The sequence below is a fragment of the Melospiza georgiana genome, chromosome 27, assembly GCF_028018845.1.
Source record: "Melospiza georgiana isolate bMelGeo1 chromosome 27, bMelGeo1.pri, whole genome shotgun sequence".
Classification (NCBI taxonomy): domain Eukaryota; kingdom Metazoa; phylum Chordata; class Aves; order Passeriformes; family Passerellidae; genus Melospiza; species Melospiza georgiana.
Window position 1 is genome coordinate 4,141,026 of NC_080456.1, and position 17,739 is coordinate 4,158,764.

The 17,739-nt window shown below is 51.7% G+C and overlaps 1 protein-coding gene across 2 annotated transcripts in view; it reads right to left on the minus strand.

Annotated features, from left to right (window-relative positions):
* SORL1 (sortilin related receptor 1) overlaps positions 1–17,739 on the minus strand; it is a 60,167-nt gene that overhangs the window by 27,463 nt on the left and 14,965 nt on the right. For both annotated transcript variants that reach the window (XM_058041166.1, XM_058041165.1), the window contains exons 7-25: positions 16,263–16,364; positions 15,397–15,566; positions 14,452–14,644; positions 13,576–13,693; positions 13,021–13,094; positions 11,088–11,176; positions 10,800–10,978; positions 9,708–9,894; positions 8,605–8,733; positions 8,271–8,356; positions 5,819–5,991; positions 5,518–5,649; positions 5,302–5,393; positions 4,025–4,271; positions 3,307–3,445; positions 2,144–2,317; positions 1,885–1,998; positions 791–913; positions 267–386 (exon numbers count right to left, since the gene is read on the minus strand). In XM_058041166.1, the coding sequence (XP_057897149.1) occupies positions 267–386; positions 791–913; positions 1,885–1,998; positions 2,144–2,317; positions 3,307–3,445; positions 4,025–4,271; positions 5,302–5,393; positions 5,518–5,649; positions 5,819–5,991; positions 8,271–8,356; positions 8,605–8,733; positions 9,708–9,894; positions 10,800–10,978; positions 11,088–11,176; positions 13,021–13,094; positions 13,576–13,693; positions 14,452–14,644; positions 15,397–15,566; positions 16,263–16,364 (2,641 nt within the window). The remainder of the gene's footprint in view (positions 1–266; positions 387–790; positions 914–1,884; positions 1,999–2,143; positions 2,318–3,306; positions 3,446–4,024; positions 4,272–5,301; positions 5,394–5,517; positions 5,650–5,818; positions 5,992–8,270; positions 8,357–8,604; positions 8,734–9,707; positions 9,895–10,799; positions 10,979–11,087; positions 11,177–13,020; positions 13,095–13,575; positions 13,694–14,451; positions 14,645–15,396; positions 15,567–16,262; positions 16,365–17,739) is intronic.

Genomic DNA, 17,739 nt, shown 5'->3' on the forward strand with positions numbered 1-17,739 from the left:
AACCACTTCCCATCCCACAGAGCTTTGCCTGTGGGCGCAATTTTGTAGGTAAAAAGCAAAGTTGGGTTACTGTGTGAGCATCTAAGCTGCCAGCAAATTCCCAGTGAACCTGGGCGAAGGAAATCCTTGGATTTGGGGCATCACATCACCCTGAGGTGCTCTAACAAGCACAGAAACTGAGGCACAAGGCACTGGCTGATGCCTCCCAGGCTGGAAAGAAAAAGTAGGAGCAGCAGGAGATTTTTGAGCAACAGCTGAGCACTCACCAGTGCAGTTTGCTTCGTCAGACCAGTCCCTGCAGTCGTTATCCCCATCACACATCCAGGACAGACGGATGCACATCCCTGAGCTGCAGCTGAACTCATCATTCCTGCACTGGTGAGCTTCTGCAAACAAAATATTGGGCTTCAGGGCACGGGAATGCCCAAGGAGCAGAGAGGAAAGGTGGATAATGACGGCACAGAAATCTCCCAGCTGGAACACAGCGAGGGGAAGGACCAGCAGACGGCCTTGCTCTCTTGTCCTGTCCCTCACTTCCCGGTACATGATGGTGCTGGATTCTGACATGTCCCTAATTCCCAAAAACCCTGGAAATGCTGGTCCTGTCCCCCATTTCCCAGCCCTGAGTGAATTTGTAAATGAGGTGTAAATGAGGAGGAGAAAGGGCCAACAGTGGGATCCTCCCCTCCATCATCCCTGAGCAGCATCCAGAGCAGGAGCAGCTCTGAGCAGCACAGAGAGCAACGGAGAGCAGCTGCCCACCCGTGCCCAGGGCAGGAGGGGCACTCACCACAGTGGCTTTCATCGCTGTTGTCCCCACAGTCGTCCTCCAGGTCACATTTGTAGGACAGGGGGATGCAGGTCCCCGAGCCCTGGCAGCGGAACTGGGTCTCGGCGTCGCACACGGTGGTTGCTGATGGAGACAGGAGGAAGAGGAGGAGGAGGAGGAGAAGGTGGTGGTAAGAAAATGGTTTCTGCTGCCTGAGGGTAGGAGAGACAGGGACAGAATCCCGCCAGCCCAACCTGAATTCCTGCTCTTGTGTTTTAATGCCATTTTTAGGCGCTCCATGCAAAGCAGAGCGCACAGGGGTCAGTTTTCTGTCTGGGGACCAGGACTGAAACTCCTGATGTCCCCTGCCAAGCCAGGGAGCAGGAAACCAAGGCTGAGGAGCCGTGTGCTCCCCACAAAGGGACTGAAACCCCAGGGCAGCCCAAGCAGGGGAGAAGCTGGCCATGAGTGTCGCTATCCAAGGCAGCATCTCTGTGCCAAGCTGGTGGCACCTCCAAGGAATGGAGAGGTTTTCCCACCCCTGGAGCCACTGAGCTCAAACTTGGACTCTGCTGACAGGGAAATGAATTCCTCATTGGTACAAAATGGGCATAAGCAGCCTCTCTCCTGGTCCTCCAGTGATTCCTAACTCCAAACCCAGTCCTTTTTCCACAGTGCACTAACCCAAACCCTTCAGGCTGTGCAAAGCTGTGGAACATCTGTCCCTCCGGCACACACTGGCTGTTCCTAACTTTGCTCAGAAAGGTGACCTCCATCTTTAACGAGTGAACTTGATTTATTATCTCAACAAGAGGCCCGTGTCAGCACTGTTTGCTCTCTTTTCCTCACTGGCTCTGCCCTCAATTAGCTCCAGAAGACAATTAGCGCAAGAGTTGGCATCAGCTTTACCAAACTTTAGACACTGATGCCTCATCTGCTCAAGGGGACTGGGACAAACCCATCCCAAATTTGCTTTGGGAGTCACCAAAGAGCTGAGTTACACCCCCAGAGAGCTTCTTGCTCCCCTTGACTGAGAAAGGAGCGTGGAGATCAGCTGAGGTGGCACCAGAGCAGACACCTGAGCCTGGCCAATGCCACCAGGGCAGGACACTCACGGCAGTTCTTCTCGTCGCTCATGTCCCCGCAGTCATTGTCATTGTCACACTGCCAGATGCTGTTGATGCAGTTCCCGTTGGAGCACCTGTACTGGTTGGGCAGGCACGTGTTCTCTGGGGCAGGAGGGACAGCAGAAACAAGCTGGCATGAGGCTGTGCCTCCAGAAATGGGCCAGAGGACAGGTCACACCGACCTCTGGTAATGGCAGGAGCCACCTCAGCCAGGCAGGACCTCACCTCCCTTGATGCAGGGCCTTACCTTGCTTGACGCAGGTGTTGTTCTTCATGCTGTAGCCGTGGGGACAGTCACACCTGAGCTCCCCACTGGGCAGCACCGTGCTGGCCACCCCCTCGGGGCACTTGCAGCTGCGGCCGTTGTTGGACCTGGGCAGGCAGAGCAGGCTGCAGGGCTTGGTGATGCAGGCGTTCTGCCCTGGAGCAGGGCAGGAGGAGGAAGGGGACAGAGTCAGGGCAGAGGCACAGGAGCCCCAGTGTCACCTGCCACCCCAAAACAGAGGCATGGGAATCCCAGTGTCACCTGCCACCCCAAGAGAGAGGCACAGGAGCCCCAGTGTCACCTGCCACCCCAGAATAAAAGTATTGGAATCCCAGTGTCACCTGCCAGACTAGCACAGAGGGACAGGAGCCCGAGTGTCACCTGCCAGCCCAGGACACAGGCACAGGAGTCCCCGTGTCACCTGCCACCACAGGATAGAGGCATTGGAATCCCAGTGTCACCTGCCACCCCAGAATAGAGACAAGGGAGCCCCAGTGTCACCTTCTATCCCAGGACAGAGGCATGAGAACCCCAGTGTCACCTGCCAACCCAGGACACAGGCACTGGTATCCCAGTGCCACCTGCTTAGGGTTCAGACCCCCTCAGGATCCATCTCTGCAGGGCTGAGTGCTGAGGTCACCCCTAGGAATGTCCAGAGCCATCTCCAGGGAGTCTGAGGGCCTTTAAGGGACACAGCTCATCCCAGTGGCTTTGGAGGTCCACCAAAGGATGTCAGATACACCCCCAGAGTGCCCCTCCAGTCTGGAGCCCTTCAGTGGTCTGGTACCCATGTGGAAATGGGTATGAACTGCCCACGGGGGTCAGCATTGCCTTGGCACAATGCAGACAGACATTAAAGGAGGGCAGAGTTAGTGCAGCCCTGAATCCAGTGATTTTTGGTCTATACAACACTTTGGTGGAAAAGCCAGGATCTGACACAAACCATGAGGTGCCACCACAGCTGAGTGCCCTAGGAGCTCTCTCTCCTAGGAGCCAAAAGCAGAATATAGCCCTGATGAAACTCATTCCTGAGAGCCTCAAGCCCTGCAGGAATGGGTGGTCAGGAAATGCAAGCCAGGATGGCCCAGTGGAAATGGGGAAAGAACACATTCCTAAATCCCATGGAGGATCATCTGCATCATTACCTGTTGTCTTTCCTCTGTAAAAGATCTTCATATCCATGATCCCATTCAGTCGGCCAACCAAGATCTCCATCCTGGAGCCACTGGTTTTGGATGCTCTGAAAATACTCAGCTGTGACCAGTCATTCCAGTAGATCTCATTCTGAAACACAGGCCTGGCTCTCAGTGTGAGCAGAGGCACCTGCAGGGCCGTGCTCATCACTGCCACCTGCACTCATCACCCTAAACACTGCAAAAGAGAGAGTGAAAAGTGTCCCCAACCCAAGGGGGAGAGGAAGAGGAAGGCCTGACGTGGGATCTGAGCAGGAATGAGAGTGACAGAGTGATCTGCTGAGCAGCAAATGTTGCAGTGCAGCTGCTTTGGGAATGCTGGTCCTGGATTGGGCTGCACCTCCCTGCTGGTTTCAGGGATCTGTGGGAAAGTTTCAGGGAAGCAGACAGAGAGACAAAGTGTGCTCCAAACCACATCCCTATCCTTCAAGTTCAGGGATTTGTGGGAATGTTTCAGGGAAGCAGAAAGACAAAGTGTCACGCCTGCTCCAAATCACATCCCTGTCCTTCAAATTCAGATATTTGTGGGAATGTTTCAGGGAAGCAGACAGAGAGAAAGTGGGCTCCAACCCACATCCCTATCCTCCACAATTCAGTGTGCCCCGTGCTCCTCCAGCACCCGCCTCAGAGCCTGCATGCTATGTAAAAACTAACAACGGGGGAAACAAACCTTAAATACAGCAATGGCATAGGGGTGAGGGAGGCTGTCCAGGATCACAGATCTCTGCATGCCATTGAAATCCACCCTCTCAATCCTGTCCATGTAGGCCTCAGTCCAGTAGATCCAGTGGTCATCCACGGAGATGCCGTTGGGCCAGCGCACGCCCTCCGAGACGATGCAGCCGGCCAGGGACCCGTCCATGTCACTCCTGTAGATGCCAGCCCTGGAGTCCCCCCAGTCTGTCCAGAACATCAACCTGGCAGCAGGCACAGAGGTTAGTCTGAATCCACACAGAGCAGCTTGTCACAGATATCTTTTATGGAAAATCCTTTCTTTAGGATTTTTCCTCCTGAGAAGCTGAGAAGCCTCAGGAACAAAATGTAAACAATGGTTATCTGCTGCTGTGGAATGCAACAGGTGGATCTTTGATTGGCCCATGTTGATTGTTTCTAATTAATGGCCAAACACAGCCCAGCTGGTTTGGACAGAGAACCAAACCAGAAACCTTTGTTATCATTCCTTCCTATTCTATTCTTAGCCAGCCTGCTGAGGAAATCCTTCCTTCTATTCTTTCAGTATAGTTTTAATGCAATATATATCATAAAATAATAAATCAAGCCTTCTGAAACATGGAGTCAGATCCTTGTCTGCTCCCTCCACCTGAGCCCCCTGCGAACATGGTGACAGCAGCTCATCAAAAGGACGGGGGTTAGCAGAGGCAGAGGGTGGAATGCTCCACATTCCAGAATGCTCCTCTTGCCCGACATGCCTTTGAACAGGGAGCTCTGCAATTCTAATGAGCACCACCAGCAGCAGATTTACGAGCAGCACAGAGGCTTTTGAGCTGCAGGCTCTGTGGTGGGAGTGCAGCTGCAGGTTACCTTGCCGTGAACTGCTCTGGTTTGTCAGAGCTTACACTCGCAGCCGAGGCCAAACCCCAGAAAGATGTAACTCAGATTGGGCTCTTGAATTCGAGCACAGCTCAGTTTCTCACGCATCACTGCAGCTTCCCCCACTGACCAGACCAGTTTTACGGGCAGGAAAAGTTATTTACCAATGGATATGTATGGGCAGGAAGGAATTAACAGTTGGTGATCTGTGCTCTGAGGGAGCTGGTGCCTTAGTTCGGGATGCAGTGGTGACAGTGGGCTCCACAGGGCAGGACTGTGCTGTGCCTGCCCCCATTTTCACCTCACCAAGCTGTGCTCCCTGAGGAGGAGGTGGTGAGGGAGCAGCAGTTTTCCTTGGGAATAGCAGGGAAATACTTGTGATTTTTCCTTTCTTACCCATCTCGAGGAACCAGAGCCAGGGCTCTGGGTCGCTCCAGTATCGAGGAGTTGAGGACAGTCAGTCTCAGGTCTCCATCTGGATTGGCAACCTAGACCCAAAACCAAAGCCAGGACAAGGTGTGTTTGCTACTTGAAATGACACAGAATCTGTGGCAGGCAATTACTGCTCCTTAATAATAAAATATGCACTGCCACGGGTGGGCAGAGCTGTACCTCGATTTTGGGAATCCCAGCGTTGACCCAGTAGAGCAGCTGGCTGAGAGGCTCAAAAGCCAAAGCTTCCACTGTTTCCAACCCGGTGCTTATGATTATTTCCTGCCCAGAGCTGCCGTTGAGACAGAGACGCTGGGGAAAAAAAAATGAAAAATAATCAGAACAAAAGACGAGGAATTGCCTGAAGGTCAGGGGACAGACAGCTTGGAAGGGAGGAGCACCAGGACAAACATTTGCATTTCAGGGTGTGGATGCAACAGCCGGGCGGCAAGGGGGTGATGCCTCCCTGCTCCCAGCTCACCTGGATGATGTCCAGAGTGACATCAGCCCAGTAGAGGCAGTTGTGCTCGTAGTCAAAATCCAGGGCCACAGCCCCCCTGAGCCCGGCCAGGGGCAGCTCCTCGCTGACGCCCGAGGCCAGATCGTATCGGTGGATGGAGTATCGGGTGGCGTAGAGGATGAACTCGTTCTCCTCTGCAACAACAACGCCTTGTTTAGTGGCCGTTCTTGGCTGCTCGAGGGGCAAAAGAAAGAAAATAGCGGGTGGTTTTCACCCCTGGTTTAGCACCTCGGGGAGGCAAAGAGCTTTGGTCTCAGTGGGATTAGGTTAATGGGAATGTGGTAATAGCCTCTCATGGGGCTGGGCACACACTGTGGGCATTGTCTGGTCCAGGAGGAGGAGGAGGCACAGAACCTGCCCCGACCCCTTTCGGGCTGCCAATGAGAAACAAAATACTGATCTCTGTCACAGACATCTGTTATGAAAAATCCTTTCCTTAGGATTTTTCCTCTTGAGAAGCTGAGAAGCCTCAAGAACAAAATGTAGACATCGATTATCTGCTGCTGTGAGATGCAACAGGGGCATCCGTGATTGGTCTCATGTGGTTGTTTCTAATTAATGGCCAATCAAAGTGAGCTGGCCAATCAAAGATTCTTTCTTATTCTAGTCTTAGCCAGCCTTCTGATGAAACCCTTTCTTCTATTCTCTTAGTATAGTTTTAATGTAATATATATCATAAAAAAATAAATCAAGACTTCTGACACATGGAGTCAGATCCTCATCTCTTCCCTCACCCTCAGACCCCTGTGAAACACGGTCACAGATCTCCTCTTCCTTAAATATTCCCAACATCAAAAAGAACGCGAGTGATGCAACTCTGCCAGTCCTCAGGGACACTGGCCCCAGGAAATATCCCAGAGCAGGTTTTGTTTCCCAGTGGAGCCCAACCCAGGTAATGGGATCCTGGTCCAGGACAAATTCTCCTGGGCTTTATCCCAGCACCAGTCCAGTCCAATAATGCTATTAATGAGTAGAGCTAATGTCAGTAAGTAACTCTGGCTGTGCATGCCTAATGAGATTATGGGGAGATATGAAACAGATCCTGTACATGAAAGTGTTACCATGGAGCGAGCCAGCACGGATCCCCAGCCCATCTCTGGGAACACAGCACTTCAAAGGCCGGCCCGTGGGGACAGCAGGTTTACTTTGCAATCAGCAGGGCCCTTCTCAGCATGCCCAACACAGCTCTCCAAACAGCTCAAGAGGGCTCAGAGGGGTGAATAACGTGTCAGGAGTAAAGCTGAGTGCAGAGCTGGCAGGGGTCCCAGCTCAGGGGATGCTTCCCCGTGCTGTTCCACACCTGGAATATCTTTTTGCACGCTGAAAAATTTTGGGGCGGTGCAGGGGAGCCTGCTGCTGGTGGGTCTGGCTGCTCTGCTCAGCTCCCAGCCCTTCCAGGAGCCCCTGCCCTGCCTGAGGCCCTGGAGCTGCAGCAAGCAGCAATGCTGATCACGCAGCTCGTGACGGCAGATTAAATTAAAGCTCTAATGAGCAGAATGCAAATAACTCTGGCAGCACAGGAGCACAGGATTGCTGAAGTGCCTTGTATGCTCCAGAGGAGAAAATAAGCATGGGGAGGGTGAATTCTGGCAGGCAGAGGTGTGAGGGATGAAGGTCTGCCCTGGTTTGGCCCCAAAGTGGCTGCACATGGTGGCTGTCTCAGAGTGGGACCTTCCTGTAGCCATGATATTTTCTGAAAATTCCTTTCCTTAGGATTTTTCCCCTTGAGAAGCTGGGAGGCCTCAGGAACAAATGTAAACAATGGTTATCTGCTGCTGTGGAATGCAACAGGTGCATCTGGGATTGGTCTCATGTGGTTGTTTCCAATTAATGGCCAATCACAGTCAGCTGGCTCAGACAGAGTCCAAGCCACAAACATTTGTTATCATTCCTTCTTTTTCTATTCTTAGCCAGCCTTCTGATGAAATCTTTCCTTCTATTCTTTTAGTATAGTTTTAATATCATATATATCATAAAATAATAAATCAAACCTTCTGAAACATGGAGTCAGATCCTCTTCTCTTCCCTCATCCTCAGACCCCTGTGAACACAGTCACACCTTCCCAAGGGGACCTTCCCAAGGATGGGGATGTCTTTGAAATAATTCCTGTCTTTCTGGTTGGGTTCAAGCCAGCTACAGCAAGGATGTGACCAGGGGGAAGGGGATCCTGCTTGCAGCCTGCTCCTCGGGGCTTCAGAGGGCTCAGCACTGTGGGCAGCCCCTGCTCCTGAGCAGGACCCTCAGCAGCTCCAGCCACAGGACAGGGTGTGATCTGTAACCCACCCAGGCTCCTGTGTCACAGGTTTTGTCTGAGAGCCCTCTGGGACTCTGTGCCTGGTCCCTGAGGCACCAGCCAAAGGTTTTATGAATGGAGCCCTTGTGCCCAGAGCAGCTCCTGGTGCCCACACTCACCCGCCAGCGGGCACGGCACCAGCTCCCCCTCCAGCCGCGACTCCACGTCTCCGCCCGTGCAAGTGTCCCCAGAGATCTTCCTGTAGCTGCAACACACAGAGACAGACAGTTTATTCGTTTATTCCATGGAAAAAAACTGTGAACAAACCACCCTGCGCAGCCAGAATAAGCTGTGGTGTTTAATCGCCATGTACGTCCTAAGCGGGTTTAACTGCGCTTGGATTAAAATGTTTGTTTGCTGCTACTCTTGTGGGTCTTGTGGTTGTTGGGGGTTTTTCAATCACCAGTAAGATAAACTGGAATATCAGGTTGCCCTCCCAAGCACAGCACATACCCTCGAGTCTTCCTGTAGGTTGAGCCAACGGGGCAAGGGACTGGTGGGTCATAGGGTTTCCCAGCAAACTCAGGGTCAGGGACACAAACCTCTAAGGACAAGTCATCGCTCAGCTTGAAGCCAAAATCACTGCAAGGAGAAGAAAGACATAGGGAGGGACAGGGAAAAGCAAAAAATGCAGCCATGCTATATTGTGATTCTATTTTTGCCTAGAATTTTTAAGAACCCAAAGTGACCCTTCGTTTATTCTCAGTATTTAGCTGCACAGAACACCTCCCAGCCAGACAGGGTGTTTCAAGAACACTTTGCAAATCAGCTTTGCCCACGGCTGGGCAGGCTGGGGAAGGTGAGGCAGAGCTGAGGCAGTGTGCTCGGCAAAGCTGGCTGCCAGCCCCAGTGCTGCTGCTGAGCTGGCTCGGGTCACTGCTCTGTCTCCTGCTGGCAAAACGGGAGTTACAGTGCGGCTGTCCTTTGGAAAATGCTGTGGGGGAAAGAGGTTTTGTCATTGGGATTCTGTAGGGAGCCCAGGCTGAATTCTGAGGCAGGATCCCACCAGCCCTGCTCTCAGTGTGCTCGTGGTGAGCCAGACCTGGTCTCAGCATCAGACAGCAGCAGCCTGCTGTGAGCTCCACTGAAAGCCCCAAAAAGCAGTTCCCTTTCTAACCCCAGACCTTTTCATCAGTTTGCCAGAGCGTGTTTCCTGATCCTGAAAGCAGAGTCAGGATTGTGGGAATTGCAGTCAAAGGGCAACAGCAGGGCCAGCTGCACCCCTGTGGCTACAGAATCACAAAGATTTTTAGTGGGTCTCTGTCTGTGATGGGAAATTACCCATTCTCCTTTGGAAGGTGATGGATTAACAATACTTCCCTTTTCCGTGGAACCTTTCAGAGGCTCCCAAAAGGCTCTAAAGACATTAATTAAGTCTCATGCCCTGTTATTAATGAAAGGATGTTTTCAGTCTGTTTAGTTTCCTCTCTGCTATAAAATGAAGCGGCAACATTCCGAGCTACATAAATTGGATGTTTGCTCACTTGGAGCGATTGGTCACAGATACTTATCTTGGATTTACAATCCAGACTAGGAGAAATTAATTGCTATTTTACCATTCAAAGTCCTCCCTGGTACAAGAGCAGTTGGAGACCATGACAGGCCTGTCAAAGTCTTCCCCATTGAAGCAGGTTGCATGAGGAGTCCTCCTTTTGAAAACGGTTTTATGCCCCAGCAAACACTCATTGCCTCGCTCGTCCGAGGGTGACCACAGCTTGTAGTCATTCTCTGTGCAAGGGACCCCTGAGAGGAGAAACAAGTTTGGGGTGCAGAAAGGTGAGAATTTGCAGCATGCCAGGTTTAAAGACAGAGAGATGCTGATGTACCCAGGAGTGCCAGGCGTGCCGGCATCCAGCCCCACACCACAGCAATGCCTCTTGTCCCAGGGAACCACTGAGAGAATGAGAGGACTCAGCCTTAAGCTGTGCCAGAGGAAGTTTAGGTTGGACATTAGGGAAAAATTCTTAATTTAAAGTGTGATTGGGCACTGGAATCACCTGCCCAGGTAGGGGGATGGAGTCACCATCCCTGGAGGTGTTTAAAATAAGCCTGGACGTGGCACTCGTGCCATGGTTTAATTGATGAGGACGTGTTGGGTCTTTTCCAACCAAAAGTCTTTTCCCACCTGGTTCACTCTGTGATTCTGTGATTCCCTCCCCCTCCACCTTCCCCTGGCACAAAACTTCCAGAAAAAGGAAAGCTCCAGCTGGGAGCGTGCGGCGGCACGCAGTGACAGGAGGGAACAGGCAGCTCCGTGGCAGTGACAGGGAATCTGAATGAACTCGTTCTGGTTACCAAACAGATCCGTTCCCAACAAAATGTCAAGGGAATCGGTGATAAATTTTAGTCAAGCAAATTCCTCTGCTGGGTTTAACTGCGCTTTGATTAAAATGCTGCCTCGCAATCAAAGCTGAAATGGGTTATAAAACATTCATAGGCACAAGCCTTCAGAAGGAAATTTTTTTTTTTCTCTTTTCCTTTTCAACAGATTCCTCAGTGAGGAGGGAAGGAATACAAGGAGAGCACATGAGTGCCTTCAGCAGCTGTGTCCACATGGACATGAGACACTTGGGACAGGGTGTGAGGAGATGCTCTCTCTCCAATCTGCACAGCCACCCCAGAGATGGCTCTGCCACCCGTCCCCTTACCCAGCACGTCAGTGGTGTTGATCTGCAGGATCAGCCAGCTGTGGCCATTCTCCTTGTAGGAACCAAAGATGGTGAAAATGGTGCTCTTCTCCCCGGGCTCGGTCAGGAGCCCGTACACAAACACCGGCTTCTCCGAGAACGTGAACACTTTCCAGGTTTCCCCTTCGTTTGTGCTGTACCTGCATACAAAAGGAGATTGGGAGAGGTGCCAGGGGCATGCCCTGCTGCAGGGCACTCTCCGCCATGCCCAGCCAAGCAGCAGAGCAGCCCCTGTGCCCTGGCACTCACTTGAGCTGGTCAGTCTCGGTGCCTTGGGCGATGGCCACCAGAATGCCACCGTGGTCGCCCCAGGTGTAGTAGTGGGGTCCAGACAGTGCCTGGAAGAGAGACAGTGCTGAGGGGTGACCAGAGCTCTGCTCTGAAGGGGAATGGCTTGGTCAGAAACTCTGCCTGAGCCAAGCTAATGCTTCAGCCAAATCAAGTATCTGGAGGCACCAGAGATTCAAGTGTTTATGGGACACCATCTGCAGATGAGAACAGCCAGCCCATTTCCCCTAAGAGATGCGTGTAAAAGCTGCCCTGAGCCCTGGACTCTGTTCCTCCTGTGCTCTGTGCAGGGAAAGAACCAGTGGAAGAAGCACCATGACACAAAACCAGAGTCCATCACTCCTCCTCTCATTTGTCACCTCTGTGAGGCTTTCCTGACACCCAGCTCTGACTTGTGGCCATCCCAGGACTGCAGAGAAGTCGGGTTCCCTCAGGCTGTGGAAGGTCTTGTGAATGTCCAGAGAGAAGTGGGGCCATGGCATGCAGAAGCAAGCCCTGGAGACAATTCATCCATGGCCAGAAGCTTGGATCTCACGCTCACCTACACCTCCAGCACATAATCAGCCTTGCTTTCCCATCCAGGGAGCCCAGAGCACCTTGGGATGCAAACAGGGAGCGTGTCCATGCCAAACCTTGCTCATAGGACGTGCTGTCACACTTGGGGACACTCAGGGCACTGAATACATTGTTCCTTTCTTCTCTGGGCTGTGAAATCACCCGTGTGATCTGCAGAGCCTCCCAGTCAAAGCTGAGCAGGAGGAGCTGTGGTGCTGCTGCTCAGCTCCTCTGCTGGGTCATTCTGCACCTCTGCTCATGACACAAACATCAGTCAGGAGATTTGAATCAGAACGTTTTAACTGCACTCCAAGGAAAACCTGGGGAGCTTTGCTGTTATCATATTTCTAGAGTCCCATACCTTCAGGGTGGTTTTCTCACAAGCAGCTCCTCACAGCAGTGTTGCTCCTGCTTCTTCATCAGGGCCCCTCCAAGGCCCTCCCTGATCAGCCCACCCCCTTTTATCCCAGTTATCCTCATTAGCCACAGCTGCCACCCAATTAAGGACATCACAGCTGCAGCCCATTTAGAAGAACTAGGAGTGGGGCAAAGCCACTTATACAATACATAGATTTTACTGTGGCTCAAAGGCCACCTATGCAATACATACTAAGTTTCAATGGCCACCTATAGAGCTTGGCACCTGAAAGCCTCTGGTTTTGGATACCCTGCCCTATCAGCTCCCCACAGCTGCTCTCCTGCTGGGTTCTGGAGCCAGGAGCAGCCTCTGAACCCCCCCTGGCATCAGCCAGAGCTGTGGCGTGCCCCAGCCCCAGGGCAGCTGCCCAGACCTCACCCTGACCGCGCAGCATCCACAGGAGGAGAGGAGGCTGCTCAGCTCCCAGGATTAAATGGCTTGCAGATGTTGGAACACCACATTGCACTGGCTGCAGAGTGCACAGGCACACCACAAACACTGCCACAGACCAGAACATCCACTCAGTGAACAGCAGCACACTCCCCATAAACCAAGGGCAGCTCCCATTTCTCTGGAAGGAGCCAGAGCCCCTCCAGACTCTCTCACAGACCAAGCCCTGGCTGTCAGTCCCACCTCAAAGACACCAAATGTGCTGAGGAAATATTCTTCCAGGTGTAAAGGAAAAACAGAGGGAGCTTTCCTGTGTCTGATTCCACCATCCACACCAGAGGCTCCTCTCCAACCAACCCACGCCTGATTCTTCATCTAAAAACCTTTTTCCCTCATTTTAAGGTATTGAGAACCTTCCAGCTCCTGTATTTATATGAAATCACCTTTAATATAACTCATTTATATTGCTGGAAAATTCTTCCTGTTCCCCCACCACACTGGCTGATCTGGCAGGTGTAAGAGCAGCCTTACCTCTCTCCACCTTGCTCCAGCACTGCTCGAGATATAAACATTGGTTTTCCTTGCCATGTTCTTGCCAACAGAGCCTGGGAGAAAGGGAGAAATCATCCTTCTTGAGGAATGCAAAGTGATTGCTTAAAAGGAAGCCAGACACCTCCAAACTATTTTTATCTGTGATTGAGGAGATGATTCTTCACACTATAAATTAATCCCTTCAAAAGCAAATATTTCAAGGACTATTTCAAGTTTGAAAAGCAGATGGGGGAAAAACCCATGGCTACAAACATGATTAAACAAAATGTGTGCTTTCTTCAGTAACAGAGCGAGACAAACAGGAATTTCTGAATCTTAAAGAAGCCCTTCACGAGGATCAGGAAAGAGGATCAGAGCAGAGCAGGTTTCTCACATCTCTGTGCTGCAGTGAAATGTTCCCTCTGTAATTACTGCATGGGGACTGCAGCAGGGAAAGGACAGCAAAATGCACCATTTAATTGCATTTTATAACCTGCTTGTACAAACTAAATACTGCCTGGCAACAACACCCCCAAGGCAAGGGAAAAGCAGTACCAGTGGCAATGATCAGTCCTGGCGCCGACTCCTTGGAGAGAATGGGCATCCTGCGCAGCTGGAAATTCAGCAGCTGGCTCAGGCGCTGGGCCAGGTGGAGAGAGCAGCCCTGGGACAGCTGGGAAACACAACAGTGGGTTAACATCCACCCCTCATGCTGCATATTCCAGTCCTCTCTGCTTGGAAAGGCCAGGAGGGACTCCCTCATGGTGGCATTGCTGTTTCAACCTCTTTTTGTAGAGCGAAAACACCTCAAAGTCACCAAGCCCACCACTAATAAATCCCCAAATGTCATTTTTGGGGGTCTTCTCCCTGTCCCAGCTCCCCATGGTATCTGGCAGTCAATGTGCTCCCCATAATGGGTCTGTGTGGGGGGCTGGAGCAGCTCCCAGGTGTTGCCCTTGTCGAAGGTGATGACGGAGCGCATGTTCTCCAAGATCACCAAGTTTATTATCACTAATAAACCACAACCCCAAATGCCACTTTTGGGGGTCTTTTCCCTGTCCCACCCCCCGTGTGGGGGGTCGATGTGCTCCCCATAAGGGGTCCACGTGGGGGGCTGGAGCAGCTCCCAGCATCAATTGTTGAAGGTGATGATGGAGCACATGTTCTCCAAACCAAGCCCATCACTAATATACCACATCCCCAAATGCCATTTCTGGGGGTCTTCTCCCTGTCCCAGCACCCTGTGGTACCTGGCAGTCAATGTGCTCCCCATAATGGGTCTGTGTGGGGGGCTGGAGCAGCTCCCAGGTGCCGCCCTTGTCGAAGGTGATGACAGACCACATGTTCTCCAAACCAAACCCCTCATTAATAAACCACAACCCCAAATGCTATTTTTGGGGGTCTTCTCCTTGTCCCACCACACCATGGTACCTGGCAGTCAATGTGCTCCCCATAGTGGGTCTGTGTGGGGGGCTGGAGCAGCTCCCAGGTGCCGCCCTTGTCGAAGGTGATGACGGAGCGCATGTTCTCCTCGCTGAAGGAGCCGTTGATCAGCGTGGCGATGTAGACACCCCGCACGCCTTCCACGCGGTGGAAATCCGCGAAGGGCTCGTTGGCAAAGTACCTGTGGGGTGGGGGAAATGGGAACTGAACCCCTTCCCGTAAGGCTGGGGGTGTGGGGGATTGGCAGGCAAAGGTAACGCGTTGACGTGGCAGAGCCAAAAATCGCGGATTTTGGTCGTTGTTCTCATTTGCCTTGTGGTAATCACAAATCCTCTGAACAGAGAGAGACAGCTCTCTCTCAGGGTTTTCCTGGGAAGCTCTGAGAAAGCTCAGAGAAAAGAATGATAAGCCATTCTTATCTCCACTTGCTGCACGTGTTGTTGTGCACATGTGGAATGCTTTATGGAAATTCGTTCACCAAAGGGTGAATTCTTAATTGGACACTGGATGGTGTTTGGATGGATTGACCAATTCAGTAAAACTGTATTGGACTGTAAGAGTGCTGAACTTCTTAATAAGTATAGTAGAGTACAATGTAGTATAATGTAACAGAATAATATAATATACAATATAATATTATAATATAGTATAACAGAATATTATACTATAGTCTATAGAATAGTATAGTATATAGTATAATAGAATATTATACTATAGTCTATAGTATAGTACAAAATAGTATAATAGAATATACTATAATAGTAATATAGTATAGAATAATATAACAAAATAAAATTATAGTAAAATTATAGTAAAATAAAATTATAGTAAAATTATAGTATAATATAGTACAATAGATTGAAGCCTTCTGCAATCATGGAGTCAAGGTTAATTATTCCCAATTCAGGGGACCATTGCTAAGTCCTGTCTTACCTGACCAAGGTGTCGCTGCCAGCTCCCCCTGGGCTGTAGTAGAGCACATTTTCCAGAGACAGGGAGAACTTCAGGCCCTCAGCCTCCGAGATGTAGAGGTTGGTGCGGTTGTTGTCGTGGCTGACACACACAAACACCTGGTCCTCTGAGGCATCAGCAATGTAATATTCCTGTGGGGCACAAAGAACAGGCTTTGTGTGTGTGTGTGCACACAGGCTGGTTTGGATTTCCTCTTATCTTGCCTCTACTTTTTTGTATTTTTTCCACTCAGAAGGTGAAAAATCTCCACTTTGTTTTTTCTGTTGTGTTCCCCCCACAGTGATTCCTCTCAAAGCCCCCTGGAGCAGCACTGGTCCCAAGCCTCATGTGTGCTGTATCTCTGGACCCCCCTGAGGCTGGGAGTGCACCCCACTGCTCTGCCAATCACCAAAACTTGCTTCTCATGCCCTCCTTCATCCCACCAGCCTGGGGACACCAACAGCATATCTGGTTCATGCATCAGGGACTCTTTGCAAGCTCTGGCAGTGCCCTGGGCTTCCTCAGCCTGCAAGAATTGCATGCTCCAGGTCGTGCCAGTGCACCCCACGCCATGGGAAGGGGTAAAGTCCCCAAAAGCAGAGTCAGAGCAGTGGGATCAGCCCCTCTCTGGTGTCTGGGCTTTGCTGCCAGCCCCATCCCCAGTGACTGTCCGGGTGCCATCGTGTAAACAACGAGATCATCCCAATGTGGGCCTTGGCTCTGCCACCCCCCAGCAGGGTCATACGAGGTTCCTTCCCTCTCCTGCAGCACCTGGAGCTGCTTCTGGCACTGCAGGGTGTCCTTGGCAAGGCTGGGAGCTGGGAAGCTGCTCGGGAAGCACCACTTACCTTAATGGGATGCTTGGTAACGAACTGTGCCACCCGCATGGGCTTGCGGTTGAAGGAGACCCAGAGCTGGACTGAGGGGGGCTGTGAGCTGCCGAGCAAACGCTGTGCAGAGCACAGGGACACGTTAGGAGGGGCTCCCACCCCAAAAAGTCACCCTCATCTCCACTGGGATCCCCCAGTGCCTGGGACTTCCCTCTCCATGCACGTGGGCAAAGCGCGGCAGCCGCGCCACGCTGGGAGCAGTGATCCCCACTCAGGGTTTAAATTGCCACAGCCAGGGCTCAGCAAGGAGACAAACTGTCCTTCCTGGTCAGTCAGGTGGCGGTAAGGAGGCTGGGTTTAGTTCCTCCTTTCTCCTCAGAGCACGCTGACCTTTCCTTCCTATTTTTATCGATTTGCGCAAAACGAAAGGCGCCGGCACGAAGCCGAGAAAGTAAAAAATCTGGGGGCACCCTATTTCATACAGGATGCCAATGGTGAGGACCTAAACCCAGATCTAGGCTCCAAAAATAAGCGGCCTGGTTTTTGGTTTGTTTTTTTTTTTTTTTTTTTCCTCTTTTTTTTCCCCATCCTCTGTATCACTAAGCAACCGTGCCTCCCACGGAAAGGAGCAGAAGTCAGAGCCCTGGGCGCCGCTGCCACCCAGCCTGTCCTTCCCCCCTGCTGCAGCCAGGCTTGGAGGCAATGCCTCATCCCAGACCTGGGGATGTGACTCCCAAATGAGGGGTTTGCAGCCAGCCTCCCTCTGTCTCGGTGTTTCCCAGCAGTGCCTGCTGTGGGGTGGAATATGGGTGATTTTACTGATGTTTAATCACTAGAGCTGCAGGAGGAAGCAGGGCGTGCTGCCCGCTGGCCCCTGAGTGCTTCAGAAGCAGCAAAAGCTCCAAAGCACCCCCCAAATGGTGCCCAAACCCTCCTCAAGCTTTCAGGATGCTGTCCCTGAGCTCAGTGGTGTGTCTTCCCCGCAGAGACACAAACCACCCCCAGTGTTTCACCCTGCACCAGCACCGAGCCCTCGATAAAATCTCCTGCAAACCACAGAGCAGGCACAGCGCCAAGGGGATGGGCCCTGGGAGGCACAGGCTGTACTACCTGCAAGGGAGACTTCTGAGAAACTGAAATTGCTCTGCAAACATTCCCTGCCTGTGTCAGACACCGCTGTGCCCGCTCAGGGGGCCGGAGGTGTCACCAATGCCCAGGAAACCCTCCCTGGTTCTGCCAGCAGCCACCCCTGAATAAAGGGTTCCTTCTTAAAGTACTCAATGGCAGCTGCAGGGGAGAAATGCATCTTCTGAAAAGAAAGCTGCTGCTTGCATTCTAGAAGGATCAGGACTTTATCCCTCTCCGATCTAGAAAGGCCTGGCCCTCAGAGGAAGCATTGACACTTTCTTGCTTTCTTTCAGGTTTGTTCGAATTTTACCAAGAACTAAAAAGCACAGAGAGGCTTTGGCTGCAGAGGGACCAAAAGATCACTTTT